Source organism: Cebus imitator, unplaced genomic scaffold (assembly GCF_001604975.1).
Source record: "Cebus imitator isolate Cc_AM_T3 unplaced genomic scaffold, Cebus_imitator-1.0 Scaffold179, whole genome shotgun sequence".
Lineage (NCBI taxonomy): Eukaryota > Metazoa > Chordata > Mammalia > Primates > Cebidae > Cebus > Cebus imitator.
Genome location: NW_016107494.1, coordinates 2,949,278 through 2,976,661, shown reverse-complemented (window position 1 = coordinate 2,976,661; position 27,384 = coordinate 2,949,278). Strand labels below are relative to the sequence as shown.

The following is a 27,384-nucleotide window of genomic DNA, read 5'->3' as shown; positions in this document are numbered from 1 at the left end:
AGGAGGCAGGGACAGGTGAAGTGGGCCAGGGGTCGAGGGAGGGCAAGCAGAGCACTTCTTCCCTTGCTGCTGCCTCAAGAAGGGGCTTATTCTGCTGAGGGTCAAATGCAAGTGCGAGCAGCCGCTCCAGCCCGTGTGTGCTGCCTCTAGTGTCTTGCTATTAAGGAGGAGGAATTAAGAGGAACTCCAGGAAGAGGTAAATGCACTGAATTCCCTGTTTTGCAGACCTGACGTCCAGTCTAGAGTATTTAATCAGAGACACCTACATGCACATGTGGGTGGGGAATGAACCTGAAGGTCTCAGGTGAAGCCTCACGGGGCCCGCCCCATGCCACAGACCTTCCTAGGTTGCAAAGATTCTGGGCAAAGCACCCATGCTTTCATGAGATTATCCTGGGGAGATTCAGAAGAATTTTGTGGCCTGTCCCAAGCTGTGCTGTTAATTCTTAACACCTAATGCTACTACCAATACTTTGGTTAAAACAGGAGAGACCAGTGGGTCTCCTGAAGCCATTTGGCCACTGAAGTCTAGGTGGCCAGAGAGAGGCACGCACAGAGCTGTGCCCACCACCAGGACTCCCTCCCCGCTTCCTCCATCTTCACTGCTTCCTTCAGGCCAGGAAATCAGAGATGCCAGCTCCATGGAGGCAGGCTTTGTCACATGTAGGATAGAGTGGTCCCTGTCCTGGGTACCATGAGGTCCTGTCCTTGGCAAGCTTATGTCGGATTGTGGGGAGGAGATGCAAGTTCAGTGATGCAGAAACGTCATCAATTCCAAGCCTTCTGGAGTTGAGCCACCAAGGGGGTAAGGCTGAGTGGGAGTAGGGGAGGTGCGTGAGTGGCAGGGCACTTGTGGGGAGTCATGGAGCCCACTCTGGGTGGTGGTGGAACCAGCTCTTTGCACTGTGAAAGCTCTGGCTGGTCTGCCGTGCTGGGTCCTGTCCCGAGTCCCATGCTCACTGCTGAGTCGTATCTTCATTCTGATTCCTGCCCTGGGCGTGGAGCCCTCACAAGCAGGAATCTCCCATGTGTGTCTCGTGGGAGGCTGACATGGTCCCTTCCCCTGCTGAAGCAGCATCTTGTATTTGGAGGAGGAAGGGTCGCTCTAGGTGGGGGGTAAGGAACGGGTGTCCTTCGTCGGTGGGGGGACGCACTGGGACTTCACTATCTTGCTAGCCTAGCAAGTGGGCAGTTCTGGCCAGTTCTCAGTCTCGCTGGAGCTGGCCTTCCCCTGCCTTGCTCTGGGCCCTGTAGGCATGAAGGAGGTTCCATTTGCTAAGGAAGCAGTGTGAGGAGAGCAGAAGCAGGAGCAGTTTAGAGGCCCTGGCGGGCTCCTGCGCCATCCTGCTCTGGCCACCGGGTGGGTGGCTGCGTCGCGCTGTGCCTCGCTCTGCCTGTCCTGGTGGGACGTGCGGACTCACCCCCACCCTGTCGTCTTCCCCCACTTGATTCCTTCTGGATTAGCTCAGTGTAGCATTACCCCAAAGACTCTGTCCAAGTTGGCAAGAGTCGCACGTTGGGCTGTTTGGCTTTTAATAAAGTTTATGATTTAAATCTTGTGCTCTTAACACCTTCTTTGCAAGCCTCAGAGGGAAACAAAAATGTTGAAGTTGTTTACTCGTTTCCTACATAACGTGGAGACCCTCACACTTGGCCAGGGCGCATGTGTGCGTTGACACAGAGTCAGGTTGTGTGGCTACATACATGTGTGTGCACACACACACACACGCACTCACATGCACTCACACGCACTCAGAGGGGAGCAGGAATCTTTGGGAAGACTGGCTGAATTTCAGTACATGGCGAGTTTCCAGAACATCAAATGAGCCCTTAAGCAGAAAGCCTCCTCTGCAGCACTAACACCTGTGGTAGATTTTGAGCGTCTGCTTCCTCACCAGTCAGTAATGTTTCCAGGGAAGTAAGGAAGGAGACTTATCAGGCCTCTTGTGTGCCCCTGGGAGGAAATACAAGTTTAAAGAGCACCAGAGGACCTGTGTGGAGACTTCAGTGCAGGGAAGGAGAGGAGGCCGTGGTTGGATCTTCACAAAGGATCCCGAGGCTCCAGGGTCGAGCCCCAGCTGCTTCCTCCCCGCCGCTTCCGGCTGCTTGCACTGGAGACGCAGTCAGGCCCAGCACCGAGGCAGCTCGGCCGCAGCAGCCCCTGCTGTCCCGGACCCTGGCCTGGAAATAAGGAATTCCATAGAGGCAGCAGATGGGATTCCCCTTGACATCAGGTAGCCACAGAGCAGGCTTGCTCTGACCTGCCCCGCCCACAGGGGAAGCTGGGGTCATAACAATGCCCATGCTGATATTTCAAGGCCCGACATTTCTAATGACAGGGGCTAGAATGTACCAGCTGTGGAAAAGAAGGTCCTGGAATAGGCAGCCCTGGGAAGCCTGCGAGTCCTGAAACCAGTGCTGCTCACTTGGCAAGGCCAGCGTGTGTACAAGCATGCTCCACCGGGTGTGCAGAGGACCCAAAAGCAAGAACAGACACCTGCCCTGCCCTCAGGGGGCTTGCAGTCAGTGAAGGGACAGGAGAAGGAAAGCAGGCTGCTTGTTTTAGGTGGGAGGCAATGGAGATCAAAGTGTTCTCTCGCTGCGGAGGCCGCCTGGGGACACTTTGAGGGCCTTTTGCAATGTGTAGTCCATGTAGGAGAGTTTAGAGGTATTGGAGCCAGGGATGTCTTGCACACTGCAGCCTGAGCCCCATGACATGACGTCCCAACAATCCAATGTTAGGCTCCAGCTTCCATGGGTCCCCTTTGTCACAGTGAGCAATAGGCAGGGCAGACAAAGTTCTAATTCAAGAGACCATCCCGGCTGGGTGTGGTGGCTCACGCCTGTAATCCCAGCACTTTGGGTGGCTGAGGCAGGTGGATCACCTGAGGTCAGAAGTTTGAGACCAGCCTGGCCAACATGGTGAAACCCCGTCTCTACTAAAAATACAAAAAATTAGCCAGGCATGGTGGCGAGCGCCTGTAATCCCAGCAGCTACTTGGGAGGCTGGGGCAGGAGAATCACTTGAACCTGGGGGGCGGAGGCTGCAGTGAGAGGTGATCGCACCACTGCACTCCAGCCTGGAGTGAGACTCCATCTGAAAAACAAAAACAAACAACAACAAAAGAGCCACTCCCTGCAGGAGGATGACTCGGCCCCAGGTGACGAGGCTGGTGGATTGGCATCTGGGCTTTTTCCCTCCTCAAGCAGAAAGAATCTGATTGTGGGCATCTGGCTCCCTGATGGTGGGGTGGGGTGGGCACCACAGCCCCGCCTGGAGTGGCCTCCCAGGAAGGCGGGCCCAGAAGCCTCTGTGAGGGCTGGACGGGGCTTGGAGCAGGGGTAGTGGGAAGAGGCCAGTCCGCCCTCATGTCTCCGGGAGAGCTCCCATTCCAGGCCTCAGTGCTCCTGTCTCTAGCTGGCTTCTACACTCATGGAGGATTTTAGATGCAGGAAATGACCCTTGGAATAGGATCTGGTCAGAGCAGGATGACCTCCCTAAGGGTGATGGTCCTATTCTCAGGATTCTAGGCTTTAGGACAAACGATTCGAGGGTTTCCTCACAGCCCCTGGGGATGCCACCGACTCGCTGTAGGCACAGCCCAGCCAGTTCCCAAGCAGGAGCCAGCCCGCCAAGGCCGACTGAACGCAACCAGGGGTGCTGGGCCCTGCTGTGTGACCGTCGGGGCTCATGCGGCCCCTAGTCCCTTGCCCACCTGCCTTCATGTTCAAGGCCAAGGTTCCCACTCTGCCCTGAAATGGAGAGCCGGTTCTTTGCCATTCCGCAGCACGTAGGTCCCACAGAGGCTGTGCTCTGGGAGGCCAGCACAGCTGGAGGCAGCCTCCCCTGAGACAGGTCAGTGGCCCCTGGAGCCAGCCTCCCCCATCCCCTGCAGCTGGCCCCATGGGAGTGCCCAGGCCTGACCGTGAGATAAGCAGGGCCGACTGGCTTCTTGCCTAAAGGGCCAGATGGCTCCTCAAAGCTGCCGGGTCATCCTGACATCAGTACTTAGGATAAAAACCAAGAAGAACTTCGGGATGGAGAGACGCGGCACGCCTCCCTGCACCCATTCACCTGGACCTGCCCTGCTTGGCTAAGATCGCTGCCGTGTCCTCTGGGGTTTACCGCTGACCTCAAGGCCTGGCCCTGGCTCCCACGGGAGGTGAGGTGGCAGCTGGGGCGCCGTCACACGGAAGTCCTCAATTCTGGGTTGTGTTCCTGGCACAGGAGCCTGCACAAAGGCAGAGGGAGGAGTCCGGGCACACCAACCCATTACAGCCTGCACAAGGCCAGGTCAAGACGCAGATTCCCACAACCCTGAAGAATAAGACCATGATAACAAAAAAGTGTGAGCCCAAGACGAACCCAGCAGGAACTATCTTTCAAGTGTGAATTCTTTCAGATGCCAGAGATGGCTTTTCGTTATGAAAGTTTCTCAGACATCTGATGCCTTTTTTTTTTTTTTTTTTTTTTTTTTTTTTTTTTTTTTTTTTTTTTTTTTTTTTTTTTTTTTTTTGCACACATCTGACTCTCCCTCTTCAAAGGAACGAGACTCAAGTTCTTCACCCACACGAGCAAGGCTGAGGTGACCAAGTGCGGCTGAGACTGAGACCAAGGGGCTGGGAAGGGGCCAGGGCTGCCAAGACGGAACCGAGTGTTAACTCGAAGGGAAAGATGAACATTGCACGCTGGAAACAGCAGAGGAGATGGGAAGAATGCTGCTTCACGGCTGGAACTTGCTGAAGGCTGCGGGTATCCCAAGCCGCCCTGTAAGCCATTGCCTATGGCAGGGGATGGCTTCTTCCCCAGATAACATAGCAAAGGAATGGTCCCTGTGGACAGGGAGGGCTGGCAAGGCATCACCAAGCCTGCAAACCTCATTCCTGTCCCGTCAAGGGCCTGAAGGAGAGAACATTCATAGGGCTTCATCGCCTCCTTCCCAGGAAATACAGTGCCCAGAGCCAAACGGAGCCTGAAATCCTGGTGTGACTCACATCCACCCTAACGGTGACCAAGCCACTCATGGTATTTCCGTCTCTCCTCTGAAGCCCCCAGCCCCAGGGTGGTCCTGAAGCCTCCACCCCTCTGAGGCTGTTGGGGAGTCTGGGGCCAGAGAAGGCTTTGGAAGCTGATGGAGCCACTCTGAACTCAGGTCCAGGTAAGTTGCTGTGTAACTCAGGGCAGCTTAATCATTGATTTCTAGTTTCTCTGCCGGAAAAGCAGGTGAAGGGAGGCAAAATACACACCTACTGTTGAGTAACTGAAGATGAAGTGATGCCCTTTCAAAAGGGCCCACCTGCCTTGATGCAGTGGAGCCCTGCTAAATAATGTCACATGTCAGCTGTGCACAACGGCTCCCACCTGTATCCCAGCATTTAGGGAGGCTGAGGTGGGAGGATCACCTGAGCTCAGGATTCAAGACCAGTCTGGGCAACATAGTGAGACCTCATCTCTACAAGAGTTTAAAAAATTGGCTGGGTGTGGTGGCACATACCTGTTATCCCAGCCACTCAGGAGGCTGAAGCAGGAGGATTACTTGAGCCCAGGAGTTGGAGGGCGTAGTGAGCTATGATTGCGCCACTACACACCAGCCTGGGTGACAGAGCCAGAAGTGCCTCTAAATGTATAGATAAGAACATCCTCCTTGCCGTAGGGGAGCAGTGTCCTGTCCCGTAGCTTCTCTGCAGCGTGGAAGGCTTCCCTGAGGTCACAGGCTGGTAACTCCAGAGTGGGTGTGTCCAGGTGTGTTTCTTTTTTATATCAGCCCCTGGGGAGGCTTTTCTTCATTGGTAGCTGGGGAGGGGTCAGGACAACTGGGGCTGTGAGATCGTGTCTCTTAAGCTGGCCTCCTTCCTGGGGCCCTGGGGACCCACTTTCATGCTGCACCTGTGGCCACCATGTCTGCTCCTTGTCGCTCTGAAGCCAGGGAGTACACACGTTCTCTGTCCACACCAGCCCCTTGCTGTCCCAAGTGTCCTCCTTGGACTTCCCTGCCTCCCTGGTCTTGCTTATCTGTCTTTTTGGCCTCCCTTAACCCCTCGTCTGATAAAATCCACCTGTCGAAACTCTGTGACGAGCACTGCCTGCTCTTGTGCCCTGCTGCACTTCACCGGGCTGAGCTGTCCCCAGCAGACTGTCCTCCCTGGGAAGTGGCCACAGCAGTGGGCTGAAGAACACACACTCTGGAGACAGAGCCGGTGTGAATTCCAGTCTCATCACTAAACACACTGTGTGATGCTGGGAAGGTCATGCGTCCACTTTGCGCCTCCTGGAAAAGGGGGTAACGGTACCTACCTTGTAGGACCACTACACAGGTGAACTGACACCAAACCTGTGCAGTGCTCAGAACTGAAGCTGGCGGGTGTCCACATGTCACTAGCTTTTATTATTTGTAGCCTGGAGTCTAGAACATAGGGGAGTATGGATTCTGAATGGAGCGCTGTGGTGGCCATTTCTGAATGCAGATTGCTTGGATCTTGGGGGAAGGGGCTTGTATATGTTGCTTGGGCAAGTACAATGGAAGGATGTGAATATTTAGCTGATTCAGGAAAAATTCAAACACAAGAATAAGGAGAATGAACTAACAAACCCCATGCACCCAGTTCCCCAGCTTCATAATTACCAACCTCTGGCCCATCTTTTTGTCTCCACATCCTGCTCCTCACCCTTGCTCCTCCCCAACAGACATGCTGGATTATTTTTAAGCAAATCGCAGATGTGAAGAAAGCAATTTATGATCCTAGTCTTAAAGGAAATTTCAAAAAGGAAAAAGATCATCCTATGGCATCTTCATTATGACCTAGGCTGCGGGCAGGGATGAAGGCATTCTTTCAGAGGGGAAGGAGAGGCTGGGAGGTCAAGGGGCTGCAGTCTGCAAGTCCAGGCCTTTCCAGGATGCCCAGGAAAGCTCACAAACTGCAAACCAGCTTCTCCTTAGCCCCAGAGCCTAGCTAGTTATTATTATTTTTGAGACAGGATTTCTCTCTGCACTCCTAGGCTGGAGTGCAGTGGTGTCATCACTGCAGCAGCCTCAATCTCCCAGGCTTAAGTCATCCTCTTGCCTTAGCCTCCAGAGCAGCTGGGACTACAGGCACATGCCACCATGCCCAGCTGAATTTTTAGTTTTTTCGTAGCGAGAGAGGTCCCACTATGTTGTCCAGGCTGGTTTCGAACTCCTGGCCTCAAGTTATCTTCCCACCTTGGACTCCCAAAGTGTTGGGATTAAAGGTTTCCACCTGGTTGGGCGCGGTGGCTCACGCCTGTAATCCCAGCACTTTGGGAGGCCAAGGCGGGTGGATCACCTGAAGGAGATTGAGGCCAGTCTGGCCAAAATGGTGAAAACCCATTTCTTTTTTTTTTTTTTTTTTTTTTTTTTTTTGAGACGGAGTTTTGCTCTTGTTACCCAGGCTGGAGTGCAATGGCGCGATCTCGGCTCACCGCAACCTCCGCCTCCTGGGTTCAGGCAATTCTCCTGCCTCAGCCTCCTGAGTAGCTGGGATTACAGGCACGTGCCACCACGCCCAGCTAATTTTTTGTATTTTTAGTAGAGACGGGGTTTCACCACGTTGACCAGGATGGTCTCGATCTCTTGACCTCGTGATCCACCCGCCTCGGCCTCCCAAAGTGCTGGGATTACAGGCTTGAGCCACCGCGCCCGGCCCGAAAACCCATTTCTACTAAAATACAAAAACTTGACCGGGCATGGTGGCACACACCTGTAGTCCTAGCTGCTCGGGAGGCTGAGGCAGGGGAATCACTTGAACCCGGGAGGTAGAGGTTGCAGTGAGCTGAGATAGCACCACTGCACTCCAGCTTGGTGACAGAGCAAGACCCTGTCTCAAAAAAAAAAAAAAAAAAAAGTTTCCACCACAGCACCCAGTCCCTAACTAGTTCTTAATCATTTTTGAGCCAGTCTGAGATACTCCACTTAAAAAAACCAAACAAGTATTAGTAATCTTTTCTCAATTCAGAAAAAAAAAAATTAATGGATGGAATTCTTAAAGTTGTCACATTATCCCTAAATCTATTGTCTCTGTGTCCACTTGCCTGCAACTTGGTGCTGGTAGAACGCTGGGTGAATAAACAGTAAAAAAGATGAATGGAAAACCCTGCAAACTGCTTACAGTGTAATCTGACAGCTTTCTGTGGACACATCTGCTTGTGGCTGTGATTTTATATTGTGCAGAATAATACATGCTTTGCTGGTAAAATTATTCCTGCTTCATATGATGAAAGTACAAGCAACCTCAGCCCTACGGCCCTGTCTCCTGGGCACTCCTCCCCTGGCAGAGCTTCCCAACAGCTGCTCTGGCTGCGGAGAGGGAGGCCAGGGTGGGACCTGGGAACTGGGAAGGACGACCAGGAATGAGTGTGGACTCTCCTGCTACAATTCCCAAGTGCCAACACCCAGTGCACGACAGAATTTACTATGGGAGAGGGAAGGAATGCAGGAAGCTGACTTGATTCCTTTCTGGGGTAGACACAGAAGTGAGGCTAAGCAAAAAACTAATTCTCATAAAAGATATTCCCAGGCCCAGAGCAGTGGCTCATGCCTGTAATCCCAGCACTTTGGGAGGCTGAGAAGGGCGGATCACGAAGTCAGGAGATCGAGACCATCCTGGCCAACATGGTGAAACCGTCTCTACTAAAAATACAAAATATTAGCTGAGCGTGGTGGCACATGCCTGTAATCCCAGCTACTGGGGAGGCTGAGGCAGAAGAATTGCTTGAACTGAGGTGGAGGTTGCAGTGAGCCCAGATCACACCACTGCACTCCACTCTGGTGACAGAGTGAGACCGCCTTAAAAAAAAAAAAAAAAATTCCCAGAATAATTTCTCATTGAGCATAAAGGCCCAAGACAAACACCAAAGCTGGAAACGACAGCCGCGTCTAAGCACAGGGTTCCTTGGCTCCTTTTACTCTTGGCACTCACACTTTCTGTTGACACAGCCCACACGCCCGAGTCAGTGCATCAGAGCACGCCCCACTGAAGCTCGAGTCCCAGTTCTGGGCAAAGCCCTCCCTCAATGGGCCGTCCTCATAGCTCTTCTATCTTGGCACCAGAGCAACCCCATCCCTCAGCACCGGGCACCTACTCTAAGCTCTGGAAGAGTGAGATATGACATGGAAAACCTGGCCTGGGGCTGAGGCTGTAAAGCAGGAAAAAGGGAACTGGGAATTGAAAGATGCAAACCCGGAGATCAGGCGGGAAGGGAGAGGAGGCTCACTCTTCTGAGGTCACAACAGGCTGGGGGATGTGGCCCCATGCCCATCAGGGCTATGTGTGGTGACTCCCACACCCACCCTAAACCCTGGGACCCTCGGCTCTCCGGCTGCCTGCCACTGTAGTTGGCCTCTTGGGAACTGCAGGCCTCATCCATCTTTTCTAGCATTTGAGGACACATCTTGCCTAGTGATCAGCTGGGTGAGACTCAAAGAAGGACACAACACAGTTTTTAAATAACTTTATAATTCCTGGTGGATTTAGTTTGTGAATAAAAAAGAAAAAATGAACAAAGTGTTTACAATAATTATCAAGGCAAAGTTGAATATAACACGATTTTTTGTAATGTCATTATCCTGTCAGTAACACAACTCCAGCAGGAACACACACATACTGTTGAAGGCAGCGGGTGCATTTGCATCACAGACACCACCATGGAGGCTGCTACTGTTACCAAAAGGAACTCAAGCTACAAGGGGGCGGGCCCGGTGCTCCTCAGCTCCTCCATAAAGTGCAACACTTCTCTTCTGATGCATAGGGGAGCGAACCACAGGCCCCACTGGACATCCTGCAGTGATCGGCAGGTGCCCGGGCCAGTCCTGCAATGGGCCAGCAGGCCAGAGTGGGTGGTGCTGCCCTCAGGACGTGTAGCTGCAGCAGATGGATGCAATACTGGAGTGGTGTGGAAAGAGGGGCTGGACCCAGAGGTCTTGCTCTGGCCAGGGAGATTCTCTGCCTTCAGTAGGGTTCACTTCCTTTATTGACAGTGGCATCTCTAAGGCCAAGAGAGTGAGACTGGGCCTAGGAGATCTGGGGTCTGAAAAAGCTCAAAGGGAAATAATCGAGGGCCCGAAGCCAGAAGGAACTGACATGGAGGACAGTTCGTTCCACCTGGATTGCAGGCTCCAGGCTGGTCAGTGCTCACCTATGCTGGGTGGGTCACTGGACGAGATAGCACCAAGTGGGCAGGAGAGGTCCTGTGGCCTGCCAGGCAGGGGCTTCAGAGTCAAGCCCAGGTTACCATGCAGTGTTAGGCACGCTGAGCTAGGACTCATGTGGGGTGAGGGTGGTTATGGGGTTACAAACTGTGAAACCTCTACCCAGAGATCCTGAGCATGTATAGGAAAAACCTGGCACAGTGTGAGGCTCTGAGCCCCGAATTCTCCTTCCTTTTGCTCGGCAGGTGTCTCTCACCCAAGCAGTCACTACCTAAGCTACCAGCCCGGGCCACCTATGCCAGCTTTGGAGGAGGAGGGGAGTGTGGCTGCCCCATAGCTTGAATTCCTTTCTTAACAAAATATTGGTTTGCATTTTTAAAACACAGCTCTTTAATTTTTCATTTCTACAACTACGTTTTAATCTTTTAATAATCTCAACAACAGACACAATGTAACTGCCCCAATTCTCTGAAGCACACAGACAATATCAACAAGCAAAGAAGAGAGGAGGTGGGATGGGACAAAAACCCGCTCCCCCAAATCAAGCCCTAAAACCACTTCTCCCCCAAGAGTCAGGAGAAGCACCTACAACAGGGTCACAGCACTTGCCAAACACATTAGAAAAAATCAGGAGACAGTTGGTTACAGTTTTGACACTAAAAAGTCAGAGACAGTTTTTGCTTAAAAAGAATAAAGACAGCCATTTTGTTCAGAAGGATTTCCCTGTAATGTATGTCTTTTCTTGCCTAATTATTCCCTAATTTGCACGGGGGAAACTCCAGATTCTTTTTAAGACATTCCTTTGAGTGGTTCACGTCCCTTCCTGAGAAGCCCAGGGCTGGCAGTGATGGATGGGCTGGCCTTGCTCTGCGGAGGATGCTTCATGCACTGCAGTCTCTTCTCATCCTTTTTCCTAGTTCTGAACCCAGGCAGGTGTGGATGAGGCCAGGAGCAGATGTGAAATTACTGGTATTTGCTGACACGGGGTCCCCTGGGCTTGGGAAATGCCTTGTGGTGTCGCACTCCATGCAGCGAGGTCTTCCGCTCAGCTCTTTCCTCAAAGACTCCGAGGGTAGCCACAGGGCCTACACCCAAGTCATGTGGTCAGCAGGAGGGCGGGATGGCTCCAGGAGGAACAGGACTCTGCAGCAGATCCAAATGCCAGTGGATGGGCAGCTCGGAAACATTTGTATTTTGGGGTGACACATTATGGTTTCCTTCACAACCCTGACCCTCAATAGGGGAGGGATTAGTTCAGCAGGTGGCTAAGACCATGTGTGTGATGACTTTGCCTTCCTCTTCTCTCACTCTGGGGGTGGGTGAGCCCGCAAGGTCCTCATGGAAAATCAGACTTCAACTGACAAAAAATGGCAAATCACAATGCCACTCTCAACACTGGAGGTGGCCTTGGGTGTAGTCTGCTTTACGAGTTACTTCTAAAACCCAAGCGTGCGGAAGGCGGAGAGCCATCCACAGATCTTCTTTAGATTGTAAAGTGCAAGGACAAAGGTTAAAAGGTTAGAGCTGAGATGAATTTGGTGCTTTCCATCCACATTTCTTTTTTTTTTTTTCCTTTTTTGTGGAGAATGGGGTCTTTCTATATTGCCCAGGCTGGTCTCGAACTCCTGGGCTCAAGCTATCCTCCTGCCTCTGCCTCCCTAAAAGCTCAGTCTTGCTCTGTCACCCAGGCTGGAGTGCAGTGATGTGATCTTGGCTCACTGCAGCCTCCGCCTCCCAGGCTCAAGTGATTCTCCTGCCTCCCAAGTAACTGGGATTACAGGTGCCCACCATCACGCCTGGCTAATTTTGTATTTTTAGTAAAGATGGGGTTTTGCCATGCTGACCAAGCTGGTCTCGACTCCTGATCTCAGGTGATGTGCCTGCCTCAGCTTCCCAAAGTGCTAGGAATACAGGTGTGAGCCACCGCACCGGTCCCATCCATATTTCTTAACATGTTAAAGCCCATTCAAAATCTTTCCCATTTCAAATGCAATCAAAGTCCTTGCAAATCTCAATGGAGACCCTTCATCCGTGATTCAATGAGTACGGGGGTTAGAGGCCTAAGAAAGGATGGGAACCTCACACTGTACTTCTTCAGTTACAAAACCCCACTGGGATCACACCCACTCTTCTTCTTGCCCTCTTTATGGTGACACTGACTTGGGGTACAGATCTTTAGGTGCTAAAGGGCAACTAGACTTGCCGATGGATGAGTCTGGGGAAGATTAAGGGCAATCCACAGTGAGTTTTCAAGGCTATGTAACGTCAGAAGCAGGTGCGTGACCTTATGAAACCATGACTACTAGGAGAGGGCCATGGAATGACATGTCCTAGTGAGATGGGGGTGGGACATTTGGTAAGTGTTGGTTCAGTGAATGTTCTAGACTCAGTGAGATACTCTGAATGCTACAAACTGCATCCACTCTGCCCTACAGCGTAAAGGCAGGCCATGTTTATTATTGAACTCTTAGCCAGGCTCCAGATCACTGGAGATGCCAGACCAGTGCCCAAGAGGGACCAAGAAGATTCCTTGCTGTTCATAGAGACCAGATGGATAATATCTGTCCCAGAAATTTTCTTCTCAGAAGCACTGTCACAGAGGGCTTCCTTCTGTAAGTTTTTCTGGAGGGGAAGTGATGGAGAATGTTGAGATGAAGAGTCACTCACCCAGTGGGTGAGAGTGGAGGTGCTCTACCTGATGAGAAAGGCCACGTGGGTGGGATCTGGGGCACCTGCTTGATGCCTTTCCTGCTAGACCAGAGGGAGAACAGCTGGCCAGGGCCAGGGTCAGGCCACTTTAGGCATCGCCTCACCTGCTTTCTTGGTTCTGCTGTGGCCTGTGAAGGCTATTATCATACGGTGGATAAAGTGAGATTCTAATACTCCTGCCTTGAAGTACTGGGAGCTTTCCACATGATTTACGGGCTCAGTGATAAACAGAATTGAGGTAATTGACCACAAAGGACTACCACTTACAGTCTAACTCCTGCACCCCTCTCTGGCCAGCCTCACTATCAGGAAGCATCTCAGTAAGACGTTTATGAGCAGAGTCCATTTAAACCTTCAGTAAGAAATGCTCCACAGTTTCTCACAGGGAGATGAATTGTTTTACAGCAGGAAATAAGGGGAGCTGGAGATCTGACCATATAAGTTAATGGGACAGTCAAGGGCTGGTGGTGGGAAGTTCTTGGACTGATGGGGCTGTGCTGACTTTACAGAGTTTAAATTCTCTAAGTAAGTGGGGAAGATGACAAGAAAATGCAAAACAAAAACATTTTAGAGTCCAGCAATTCTTATCAGAAGATGTGAGTAGCTGCTGGGTTCTGGTGGTAGAGGTGGCCAAAGGGCTAGATTCGGGCTAAGTGGGCTACTTCTTGGTGCCTAATTACTTATGACTGCCACTGTCTACGCTTGGGAAGATGCCCTTAACAACGCCAATACCTTCCATTGGATTTGTAGTCTTGGGGTCCGCTTTCTGATTTGCAACATGAAGCTGGCTGAGTTCCACGAGGTACACGCAGGTGTCAGGAAATGGCCACCCACAAGTAGATACTCAGAGTCCCTCTAAGGGCAACAACGAACAGCAAAAATCCAGAATCATCAAATGGAATCCTACAGGCAAGTGGGTGACTGAGGCCCCCAAACTCAGGAATTCCATTAGGGAACTTTTCTAGAAAAGATACCTTTTCTTAAGATGGGGAGAGGGAAGGGTAGGCTACTTAGCGCTCTGGCTCAGGCAGGTGTGTCTCACAGACTCCACTATACCTCTCCCTCACTGAAAAGTGGCCTTTTCAAGGATGGGTGACTTGGACACAGTAGGCATTTCATAAATATTCTCTGAATGAAATGATCAAGGAAGGAATGTGTGTAGAACGAGAAACCTTCATTTATGCCAGAAGAAGGTTCCAGGCAATGCACAAGGCTGAGGTTACGAGAGGATGAGTCAAGGGCAGACCTAGCAGGGTGAGTGACAGATCAAAACTTCAGCGGCCACTGGGCCGCAGGACACGGGTGTGGGGCAGGCAGGCAGCCTCCTGGAGATGATCAGGGCATCTGCTACTGGGGCACAGCTGCAGGTGAGGACAACAGGGCCTCAGATGTCAACTGTGCATGTTCTCTTTTTAGTTTTTTGTAGAGACAGGGTCTCGCCATGTTGCCCTGGCTGGTTCTCTTTCAAATAAGAGATATTTGATCTAACACCTCACTATGATAAAGTCAGCAATCTCAAACAGGAGAGACTGGTGGAGAACAGTTCATACCATCTTCTTGTTAACTGGCTGCGGAACAGAATGAGGAAGGTTGGGACAGACCGGCAGGGCTGGGTGAAGACTCAGACCGTGGAGGACAAGCACTCCCAAGCCATCGTGAGGCCTGCTCACAGCTCCCTTGTATAAAGCATCTCACAGTAAAAAGAAGAGTCGATTTTCTCTTCCCTCCCCCTTTCTCTTTTTCTAATATTCTTTTTGAGATTGTTTTTTACCCTTTTAGGAGAAAGCACCTAAAGTGACATTAGGACAGTCAGCTCTCTGGTCCGTTGGAGGCATCCTCTCAGCCCAGTGAACTCCAAGTAGATTCCTGGTTTGTTCTCATGTCAGAGGACAGGAGGTGAGAGTCTCCTCTGCTCCATGGCCCTCTGTCAGGGCAGAGCCACCAGCTCCCACAGTTCTCCACTGCTGACGACCAGGTGGCACTTCTTCAGAGAGACTCGGCATTTTATCCACCCTGAACATCAGGAAGATTAGTGTATAGACCACATCCAAAGCAGAAAGGCAGAGTAAGATGGCAGATGTAGAAACGGTGCTGGAATCATACTTCTTCAAGTGAGCAAGATGGGATGAAGTTTGTAGTGTTTGGTGCCAAGAAGGTTCCGGGCGCCTGTTCCTTGTAGTTCTCCTTTCTTGTCCTGGGTCGACCACCTCAGGCTTCCGCACAAAGCAGCGTCAGGAGGACTCTTCCAGTGCGTTGACCACTTGCTCTAGGATGTCGGGGCAATGGTCTGCTATCTGCTGAAGAATGGCGTTGGCAAACTCCTGCAGCTCTGCGTTGTCCCGCTCACCTTTCTCTAACTCATTCTGAAGCTGAAAGGAAAAGGAAGATAGGTTTCAGATACAACAATCCTATCTGCACTGAGCTAAGAATTACTGTTCATCAGTAAATGACAAAAAAGGCACTTTCTATGTGAAGTGTCTCTGCATCAAAATTAACTGTAAGAAAAGTGTAAAAGTCAATATCAAATGTGTCTTCATGAAAGTGAGGTCTGAGAAGTCAGTCACTGGTTCTAGGCCCAAAGCAGATCATTTGCAGAGCTGTGACTTCAGCCCTGGCCTCTTACTTTAAACAGAATGTTCGTTCCACCAAGTCAGACTCATGAATGTGGGTGGGAGTGGGAGAGAGGGGTGCTATGATCTCAGATGGGATCTTAACTTTGTCAAGTGACCCCTGCCCTAGAGGAACTTATAATTAAAGGACTTCTCCATTTGCATGTATCATTTTCATTCGGTATATTAGCCTACCCTACCTGAGGCCTGCTGATTTAGCTAAAGAGATTACTTTGAGAAACACAGATAATCCCTTTGTTTAGAAGAAAGTATAGTTCTAACTTCCTGTTGTTTTTAACAACTTCTTTCACATTTCTTCAAGCATTTTAACATTTATTTAACATTTATTGAGCTACTCTGTGCTGGGTGCTAAAAGCTGAAGGGATTTGGTTCTTGTCCTGAAGACCCACTGGAGACAAGGACGTAAACAGATAAACGACCACCCAGCAGAGTGAGACCACAGCTGAGGCTTGAGCATGTGAGGGGCAGCCCTAAGAGTGACTGTCTCACCCTGGAGGAGTCTGAGGAAAAGCTACTAAAGGAGCATGGGGTCTGGATCTTGAGGGCTAACTAGAGTCTGCCTGGGAGATCAAAGACAGAAGAGGCTTAGAGCAAAAGAACAAAGGTTGATGCATGGAGCGAGGACAGGCCTGGCCCAGAACTTGCGAAAAGGGAAGCCTCAAGACGGCAGGCGTGTAAGGCATGGGGAGTGGGTGGAGAATGACAGGAAATGGAGCTGAAGACACACTTGAGGGCCAGACTGAGCATGTGAAGTGAGAGAGTTCCAGTGTGATCTGCTTAAAAACCAAACCAAACCAAAACCACAAAAAAAAGAGTCCATGAGTTTTTAAGTGGTACAGTGACACGAGCATCTTCACTTTCTTAGATGACAACTTAGAAGATGTGAAAGACAGACTGAGCAGAAGGAAGAGTCCGTCAAGGGCAGTTCCTGTTCCCAGCCCAGGTGGGGCTTAGGCAGGGCTGAAGCCAAGGGAGGGACAGTGACTTGAAAAGGACACACAGGACTGAAAGGAGGAGGTGTTATGTGAGGGAGAATTGGAGAATCATTTCTGACAATTCTAGCTGGGGATACTGGACAAATAAGACAGAAAATGTAGGAGGCAGAGCAGGTTTTAGGAAGGAAAGGAGGAAACTGAAAAATGGAATATAAAGTATAGTTAAGAACATAGGCTCTGGAGTTAGGCTGCCTGGGTTTCAAGGTCAGTTCTGCCAATTACTTTATCTGACCTTGACCTCTCCGAGTCTCAGTTTCCTCATGTGTAAAATAAGGCAATAATAACGTCAGGCCAATGTTTTAAATTTTAATTTTTTGGAGAGTGGGGGTCTATGTTGCCTACGCTGGTCTTGAACTCCTGGGTTCAAGTGATCCTCCGGCCTCTGCCTCAGCCTCCCCAAATGCTGAGATTACAGATGTGAGCTACTGCGCCCTATCTTATAGGGCTGTTTTAAGGATTTAATGAGATAGTCATATAAAGTGTAATGCCTAACACATAGAAAATGCTTGACAAATGTTAGGTATTTTGTTATTAAATGGATAAGGTCACCCAGTAACAGCATATAGATTAGAAAGGAAAATGAGAGCTGAGTGCAGTGGTGCATGCCTATAATCCTAGCTACTTGGGAGGCTGAGGGTAAGAGGATCGTTTGAGTCCAGCCTGGGCAACCCAGTGAAACCCCATTTTTCTTTCTTTCTTGTTTCTTTTCTTTCCTCCCTCCTCCCTTCATCCTTTCCTCTCTCTCTCCCTTTCTCTATTTATTTGAGCCAGGGTCTCCCTCTGTTGTCCAGGCTGGAGTGCAATGGTTTGATTAGGCTCACTGTAGCCTCGACCTCTTGCTGCAGCCTCTTAAGTAGGTGGGATTACAGGTGTGTGCCACCATGCCTGGCTAATTTTTGTATTTTAGAGATGGGGGTCTAACTATGTTGCCCAGGCCGGTCTTGAAATCATAGCGTCAAGTGATCCTTCTGCCTCGGTCTCCCAAAATGTTCAAATTACAGGTTTGAGCCAGCTGAGATTCCATCTTAAAACAAATAAGCAAAAAAAGTCAAAGCAAACTGAGAATCAAGTTTTAATTCCACTGCAAGAATCTAAATGCTCAGCACCACAAGACTGGGGGGAAAAAAAAGAATCTAGATGCTCTGAGCCAAGAATTAGCACTGTGCTTTTTAAACATATCAAGGCGTTAAGAACAGACCTAGCAATCTTCTTTCTGCTAACTGGTGACTAAAAGACCAGGACACTGAGGGGCCACATTTAGACCACACTGTCTTGGTGCATCTCAAGCTCTGGCTGTGCCACATGAATAAGAATCTCTTCAACAGGGAAAGCTAGGAGGCTGGGTGCCTTGTAAATACAGCGCATAGAAAACCCAGAAATGCTGCTAAGTGAAAAGGCTATAAACTCTCAAGTCTCAGTAGAACTGACATCAACCAAGCTACAGAAGAGGCTGTGGGGCAGTGTTGCTTCAGTGTTCCATCTCGACCCTTCCCAGGAATATTCCAGACAATTCTAGTTTATATTCTGAGCCAGGTATCTCTTCTTCACTCTCTACAAGTCACTTATTTATTTCCCATGAAATATTTTTTATTCTAATTGGACTTCTGTTAAGTAGATAATCATGAAGTTACCAAAGGATACAATTTAGTTTAAGAACCTTTTTTCAGGAGTTTTCTGCAATTTAAAAGTGCTTCACAGCTGGGTACAGTGGCACACGCCTGAAATCCCAGCACCAAATTTGGGAGGCTGAGATGGGTGGATCCCATCTGAATTTGAGGCCAGGAATTCAAAACCAGCCTGGCCAACATGGCGAAACCCTGTCTCTACAAAAAATACAAAAAGTAGCCAAGCGTGGTGGCATCCGCCTGTAATCCCAGCTAATTGGGAGACTGAGGCAGGAGAAGTGCATGAACCCAGGAGGCGGAGGTTGCGGTGAGCTAAGATCATGCCACTGTACTCCGGCCTGGGCCACAGAGCAAGACTCCATCTCAAAAATAAAATAAAATTAAATTACATTAAAAGTGCTTCATAAATATTGTAAAAACTTTGGAAAATAAAGAAAAGAACCAAGAAAAAAAAAACACCTAGAATATTACCATCATCTAGAGATAACCACTGTTATATATTTTATCATGCATTATGTGAGACGTTGTGTACATGTGTATTTGTGTGTATAATACATTTCCAAACAAATTCTAAAAGTTCTTTTTGGAATTTGATAATGGATTCTAAAATTTATCCTGAAGTATAAGTATAGAGAAGAGCCAAGAACATATTTTAAAGAAAGAAGAATGACGTTAAGGCTTGCTTTACAAAGGCTGGGCGCAGTGGCTCACGCCTGTAATCCCAGCACTTTGGGAGGCTGAGGTAGGTAGATCATGAAGTCAGGAGATTGAGACCATCCTGGCCAACATGCTGAAACCCCCTCTCTACTAAAAATACAAAAATTAGCTGGGTGTGGTGGCGTGTGCCTGTAGTCCCAGCTACTTAGGAGGTTGAGGCAGGAGAATTCCTGAACCCAGGAGGTGGAGGCTGCAGTGAGCCAAGATCATGCCACTGCACTGCAGCCTGGGCAACAGAGCCAGACCCTGCCTCAAAAAAAAAAAAAAAAAAAAAAAAAAGACTTGCTTTACCAAATAAAACATGTTATAAAAGTACAATAAAACATGTTATAAAAGTACAATAATTAGAAAAGTATTGGGTTGATATCATTAAATAATAAGTGGGATTTAGAACATGATCAGGAAGCATATGAAGTCAATGAACTGTCCGGGTTAACTGGCCCATTTATGGTTGTATTCTTGCTCATACCACACAGAAATATACATTCCAACTGGTTAAAGATGCATACTTAAAAATATGCTGTGAAAGTACTGGAAGTAAATTTAAGAGCATATTTTTTATAATCTTGGGATGAGGAACAGAAAAGTATTTTTAACTTTATTTTGGGGAAGAGGGTAAATGCTTTTAAATTCAGAAGTCATAAAGGAATAAAAGGGGAAACTGGACTATTTAGAAATTTAAAATGTCTGCATGGAGACAGAAGAGCTATAAATTTAAGTACAAATGATTGGCTTGAAAAACATAATAAATACAAAATGAAAAGGATTGACATCAATGTATTATGAAGTGGTCCCATAAGCCTAAAAACCTATAACCTAATTAAAAAAACAGGCAGAGAATATGAACAAAAAACTCACAGAAGAAATGCAAATAGCTAACAAGCACAAAAGTAATACCCAACTTCATTAATGATTAAAGAAATATGGCCAGGCTCAGTGGCTCACACCTGTAATTGAAGCACTTTGGGAAGCTGAGGCGGGTGGATCACTTCAGGTCAGGAGTTCAAGACCAGCCTGGCCAATATGATGAAACTCTGTCTCTACTAAAAATACAAAAATTAGCTGGATGGCTGGTGCCTGCAATCCCAGCTACTTGGGAGGCTGAGGCAGAAGAACTGCTTGAATCCGGGAGGTGGAGGTTGCAGTGAGCTAAAATTGCACCACTGCACTCCAGCCTGGGTGACAAAAAAAAAATTACAAATTAAATAAATAAATGTAAACTCGAGGTATACTGACTCATGCCTGTAATTCCAGCACTTTGGAAAGCTGAGGCAAGCAGATCACTTGGGCCCAGGAGTTCAAACCAGCCTTGGCAAGATAGCGAGACCTGATCTCTACAAAAAATTAAAATAAAAAAAGTAGTCAGGCGTGGCTGTGTGTGCCTGTAGTTCCAGCTACCGGAGAGGCTGAGGTGGGAAGATCTCTTTAGGCCAGGAGGTTGAGGCTGCAATGAGCTATATGATCGTGTTACTGTACTCTAGCCTGGGCAACACAGTGAGACCCTGTCTCAAAAAAAGAAAAGGAATGAAAAACTCAAAACAAACAAACAAGAAATATAAATTACACAATATAGTTTTATATTTTTCCCCTGTCACACTGGCAGGCGTTTCAAGGTCACTGACAATCAGTGTTGATTTGGGCATGGGAAGTGAGAATACTGAAGCAATGACCAGTGGAATGACTGTAGGCGGGTGAGCAATTTGGTCTCATCAGCCAAATTTAATTGTATATGCCCTGTGACCAAATAATTCCACTTTTAGAGTATGTTCAACAGAAACACAAGTAATAAATTTAAGAATTTATATATAAGCATGTTTACCAAAGCAATTGTAAGAACAAACATTTTTCTAAAGACCTCAGTGAGGCCAGGTCCAGGGGCTCATGCCTGTAATCCCTGTACTTTGGGAGGCTGAGGCGGGTGAATCACTTGAGGTCAAGAGTTCGAGACCAGCCTGGCCAACATGGTGAAACCCTGTCTCTAAAAAAAAAAAAAAATCAGCTGGGCATGGTGGTGAGCGCCTATATTCCCACCTACTTGGCCGGGGGGTGGGCGTGGTGGCTGAGGCAAGAGAATCACTTGAGGCAGAGGTTGCAGTGAGCTGAGATGGTGCCACTGTACTCCACCCTGGGTGACAGAGGGAGACTGTCTCAAAAACAAAACAACCCGAAAACCTCAGTGGATGGAAGGAGTTTCAATTTTACTGTACATACTTCTGTTCTGTTTATAGCACAGGCAACATCAATTTTGCAATGAAGGATATAAACAAAAATATGTAACATAAATACCCTTTAAAACTGTATATACTAACACGTGGTTTCCTGAGGAAAAAAGAAAGAAAAAAAAAAACTGTATATACTTTTAAAGTTACAATTCTGATATTCTATGATCTTAAGCAGGGAAAAAGTGAAGTGTATAAAATATCCACTGAAAAAGTATTAACTGACTGGCCAAAAATAAGGAATGAAGTTCTGACACATGTTACATTATGTAAAGCTACACTATGTAAAATATATAAAAACATTATGCTAAATGAAAGAAGACAGTCTCAAAAGACCACATATTGTATGATTCTATTCTTTTTTTATTTTCAAGACAGGGCCTCAGCTCACTGCAACCTCCGCCTCCCAGACTCAAGTGATCCTCCCACCACAGCCTCCCAAGTAGCTGGGACTATAGGTGCATGCCACTGCACCTGGCTAATTTTTGTAGAAATGGGGTTTCGCCATGTTGCCCAGACTGGGCTCAAACTTCTGGGCTCAAGTGATCTCCCCACCTTGGCCTCCCAAAGTGCTGGAATTACAGGTGTGAGCCTGATTCCATCCTTGGTGAAATTCCAGAGTAGCCAAATCCAGAGTTGGGAAGTAAAATTAGCAGCTGCTGGGGGCTGGGGTGGGATGGGGTGATTGGCAGTGACTGCTAATGGGTGGGGCTTCTTTTTGGGATGACAAAAATATTGGAAAATTGATTATGGTGATGGCTGCACAACTCTGAGAACACACTAAATCTACCGAATTATGCACTTGCAATGGGTGAATTATATGTAAGTGAATTATATCTCAATAAAACTATAAAAAATTGGCCGGGTGTGGTGGCTCACACCTGTAATCCCAGCACTTTGAGAAGCCCAGGCAGGTGGATCACCTGAGGTCAGGAGTTCAAGACCAGCCTGCCCAACATGGCGAAACTTCGTCTCTACTAAAAATACAAAAAATTATCTCAGTGTGGTGGTGGGTGCCTGTAATCCCAGCTTCGTGGGAGGCTGAGGCAGAAGAATTGCTTTAACTCGGGAGGTGGAGGTTGCAGTGAGCTGAGGTCACACCACTGCACTCCAGCCAGGGCGACAAGAGCAAAACTCCATCTTGATAAATAAACAAACAAACAAACTACGAAACTATAAAAAATTGACTGAGTGCTCTATGCAAAATGCTGTGTAGTGAATGCCCACAAAGATGTAGAGATAAAATGCTGCTGCCTTCAGTTTGGACAGAAAGGAAGGTGGGGGTTGGGGGGGGCAGGTATTTTCTTGACAGCAGAGGCCAGAAAAGGGTCATTTCAAATGGAAACACAGTGTGAACTGAGGCACAAAGGAGGAAAGGCACTGTGCTGCTCACTGCAGTTCAGGGGCACAGGGATCACTGGATCTTGACGGAAGCAATTCTAGTTCAAGAGAGAAAAAAGGCCCCTGGGCTGGCCAAACGGGCACCACTCCTCAGCAGACCCCCATTCCATTACACAGTTTCAGTGAGGCCACACCTTAAGGGCACTGTGTTCCGTTTCAGACACCTCATTACCAGAAAAATGGAGACAAACTGGAGTAAGTTCAAAGAAAAATGGCAGCATGACTAAGAAGCTGAAAGAATCATTTTATGAGGCAGGATTAGAAAAACTAAACATGTAGACCTGAACTAAGTAAAAATGAAGGGCAGGGAAATGTGATTATTACCTACAAATGCCAGGAGGGTGTAAACAAGAAGGGGGACGAGTGATTTAGCACTGAAGGAGGAAGTATAACTAGAAGCGGCAGAATAAGATTAAGGAGGAAGAAAAACCAGAGGCAGACTCTAAGGCTATGCTTTTTCCAAGGTGTAATGTATGGTACACCTCGGAAAAGGTGTTTAAAAATAGAGGGAATCACAGAATCGCAAAGTTTAGAGAAGGAAGTGCTCCTTCATTAGCTGGAGCTGCTTTCCATCTGGTAGGCCTTTCTCTGTTCTCCAGGGATTACACATGGTTCAAATTTTATCTGAAAGCAGTATTAAATGTGGGCACAGCTGAGCAGGGAGAGATTTCATTGGCACTTGATCCATTATATTCTTTCTTGGCTTGAAAGAACCTCAAAGATCAACTTCTCTTGTGTAACTGTGATTACTTTTAAAATAACGATTTTTATTTTGTTGACTTTGATTGTAAAGCTTTAGTCATTCTGAAGTTGATCTCAAAGATCAACTTCTCTTGTGTAACTGTGATTACTTTTAAAATGATGATTTTTATTTTGTTGACTTTGATTGTAAAGCTTTAGTCATTCTGAAGTCAAAGGAGTACAGGCATGTGTTGCTGAAGCTTTCAGATTGCTCAGGAAAGAGAGGCAATGTGAAGAAACCAAACTAAAAACTTATATGATGTGTTACACAGCACAGGTGTGAAAACAAAATCCGAAATGGATTAGAACCTCATTATAGTAAAATACAGCAGCGCCCTCTTGTCCGCGGTTTCCCTTTCCGCGGTTTCCCTTTCCACGGTTTCAATTACCCTCAGTCAACTGTGATCTGAAAATATTAAATGGAAAATTCCAGAAATAAACAATTCATAAGTCTTACAGTGCATGGTGTTCTGAGTATTGTTAACTGTCCTATTTTATTATTAATCCCTTACGGTACCTGATTTATAAACTAAACTTTATCTCAGGTATGTAGGTATAGGAGAAAACAGTATCTGTAGGCTTCAGTACCATCTATGGTTTCAGGCATCCACTGGGGACCTTGCAACATATCCCCCAGAGTAAGGGAGGACTTACGCATTTCTTTAGCATGTGGATGAAAAAAGGCAGTTTTTGTATAGCTGTGGAATGCAATGGATTCTGTGGATAAGTTGGGAAAGGTGTATTTTAGCATCTGAAACTTCCCGTAACAGATCGGACTGGAGACAGTCTTGCTCTCTTCTACTCCTTGCCCGTTACCCACACCCCCTCCCACACCTGCTTATCTTCCTCACTTCCGCCTCAAGGAAGGCCCCTTAGGCTTAAAACCAGAAAAGAATTTCCCAAAGAGTACAGATTAAATTGTGATTTATTGAAAGTGCTCATTACATTCTAGTCACAATGAATTGATTCCTTCTCTCTCCTTCCTTTTATTGCCTTGTTAAGGCTACAAATCCAAAGGTAGTAGATGTAAGATGTGGTAATCCAACGAGATTTTCCATTCTCCATTTTCTAATACTGGCAAGTAATCTCACTACTGCAAGTATGACAGTGAAAAATATTGTCTTCTTGTTTACTTTCTTAAAAACACCATAATTATGGGCAGCACATAAGTTTACCCAATCACCTCCCTAGCTATGCAGATGCCATTTTCTGTGCATGTGCCGAAAGCTTTGTATCTAAAACCAAACAATAACAAAACATCTAAAACACCTCCAGAGTAAAACAATTTTTACTGAACTGCAAAACAAGTTTGTTATCAAGAATTCTGCCAGCCCTGTCTATAACTTAAGCATGAAGCCTCATATCTCAGCACCTTAGTTTCCTCCACATATAAAATTTCTACTAAAAAATGTTCCTCAAGCCTCCTGGGCACCGCAAGATTTTGCAAAAATGCCCCCTTTCACCAAACCTTACATTAACTAAGATATTCTGGAGGAAAGGACTGTTGGAATGACAGATGCACAAGTATGTACCTCCAATAGAGAAAATGTGGAATATGCTCTGTTAAAATAACAAATTCTATATTCCAGGGGCTTGGAGGTGTGGTTGAGGACAGCCATGAAGGCAGCAGGTCTTGCTGCTGCTCTCAGTGCAAAGGGCACTACTCACAATGGCTCCATGCTGTTGACTATGTGAACACCCAGGGAGTCTGAGGTAATGCTGTACTGGATCCATCCTGGCTCAAAATGACCCCATCTGGCTTCTCCAGGCCAGCAGGGCTCCCTGCCCGTACTCTTGAGCTAACTCTCCACGTCTATGTCCCTTCAATGAACTCTATGTTTCCAAGGCCTCCCGTCCCCTGATCTTTCCTTATGGCTTCTAAGGGCACTGACTCCTGCCTGTCCTGAAAAGATGTTCAGAATCTGCATCTCTCCAGCTAGTAGCAACTTTTCTCTTCCCATCACCAAATTTCTCAAAAGAATAGTCTACATGTGTTACCTGCATTTCTGAGTTCTCTCCTAATAACTAAGAATTTAGTTTCTGCTATTTCACTGAAATGTTCTCTCGAAAGATTACAACAGCCTGTACACTGAAACTATAAAATATCTGGAGAAATTAAAAATGTCTTAAATGGAGGAAAAAACATGATCAAGGATTAGAAGCCTCAATTCTGTAAAGCTGTGAATTCTCCCTGAACTAATCTATAGAGTCAATGCAAGCCAAATCAAAACTGGCAGGTGTGTATGTGAATAGACAAGCTGATTCCAAAGAGTAAGTGGAAATGCAGACAGCCAAGAAAAGCCAAGATAGCCACCAAGAACAAAGCTATACAAATGTTCCTCTCTGGAAGAAGACTGTCACTGCAAGGCAGCAGTGATGAACATACGTAACACTGGCATGAGAACAGACACAGACCAATGGGACAAAAAGAGAATATGGAAAAACCCTACACGTACATGGCCACTTGACTGTGCAGTGGGGAAAGGATGGTCTTTCTGATAAATGCAAAACAAATCTGGATTTCTAGCTCACACCATTCACAAAAATCAATTCATGATGAATACGTATATAAATGTGAAGGGTAAAACAATAAAGCATTTACAAGAAAATATAAGAGACCATCTTTAGGGAATGTAAAGATTTCTTAAACAGAACACAAAAAGCAATGATCACAAAAAGAAAAAATTGATAAACTGTATCTACATTAAATTTAAGGATTTCTGTCTCTTAACACCATTAAGAGAGTGAAAGGGCAGTCCACAGATAGGAGAAAATACATATCTCATAGAAGATGCATATCCATAATATATAAAGAACGCCTATAAACCAGTAACAACAACAGTTAATAATAAAAAATAAGTAAGACACTTGAATGACCACTTCACAAGAGTATACTGAAATGGCTAACAGACATATAAAAGGGTAGATAACTCATTAGTCATCAGGAAAATACAAGTTAAAATCACAAGGAGATACTACTAAATACCCATCAGAATGGCTAAAATTTAAAAAGATAGACAATACCAAGTGCTGACAAGGATGTAGAACTACTTGACCTCTCTACGCTCCTGGTGGGAGTATAAATGGGCACGACTACTTTAGAAAAACAGCTGGCAGTATCTACTAAAGTTGAATGCCAAGGCTGAACAAGTGGACTTGTAGGTATATGTAAATTCACCTGAGGACACTGATAACAGTATTAAAACCTGGGAACAACCCAAATGTCCATATTGAATGAACAGATGATAAATATTTTGCGGCACATTCATACAATGGAGTATCATATAGCAATGAGAATAAAGGAACTGTATGTATAACAAAACAGATACAGTTCATAAGCATGATGTTAAATGACAGAAGCCAGACACAGTAAGAGTCTATATGGTACGATTCCAGGCATAGAAAGTTTAAAAACAGGCAGAACTAATCTGTGGTATTTAAGGTCAGGTTATCCTTGGAGGATGAGGCGTGACTGGAAGGAGGATGACAAGGAGCTTCTGAGGCACTGGTAACATTCTGCTGCTTGTTCTAAGAACCTGCTACATCAATATGTAATTCAGCTATATACATATGATTTGTATACTTTTCTGTATGCAAGTTATATTTTGAAACTTAAAAAATACCCACCTAGAACCACCAAGGATTATCTAACTGTACGATCCAATCTGACACTGAAAACACCTGCGAGGCTGTCTGTCCTAGAAGCCCCCAACACCCACATGTTTCTGATTCTCCTCTGCCTGCCCAACATTTCTTCCCTGTCCTGGTGCTGTTCCTCTTCTTTCTGCTCAGTCTCACATGTGCAGGGGTCTCCTGAGGTCTAAGGAGATTGTCCACTCTTCTTCCTCTTAGATCCTCTGCTTAGGGAATCTTGTTTACTTTTAGCTTTAAAAGGGGTGATGATAATAACAGCAATTAACTTACTGGACATTTATTATGGATCAAGTATTATTCTAAGTGCTTTAGTGCATTCACATATTTAATCCACTTTCTTTCAAATGTATTTCTTTTTGAGGTAGGCATTTGTTCTTCAAAAAATGTTTTATCACAGAAAATATCACATGTATACAAAACAAACATAATAACTCTTCTATGTCCACCATCTACATGTAGCCATTATGAAGGCGGGTCAACAAAATTATAACTAGTTTCTTTCTCTACTGAGTTTCAGACTCACATCTTTC

General features: G+C 46.9%; 1 protein-coding gene across 12 annotated transcripts in view; it reads right to left on the bottom strand.

The window, feature by feature from the left end:
* Positions 1-11,838: 11,838 nt before the first annotated feature.
* ERC1 (ELKS/RAB6-interacting/CAST family member 1) overlaps positions 11,839-27,384 on the bottom strand; it is a 540,801-nt gene continuing 525,255 nt past the window's right edge. For 7 of the 12 annotated variants that reach the window (XM_017545489.2, XM_017545483.2, XM_037744580.1 and 4 more), the window contains one exon: positions 14,296-15,241. In XM_017545489.2, the coding sequence (XP_017400978.1) occupies positions 15,104-15,241 (138 nt within the window). In that variant the 3' untranslated portion in view covers positions 14,296-15,103. Of the gene's footprint in view, positions 15,242-27,384 lie in introns of all 12 variants that reach the window. The other 5 variants (XR_001830105.2, XR_005202930.1, XM_037744582.1 and 2 more) reach the window with 3 other exon arrangements.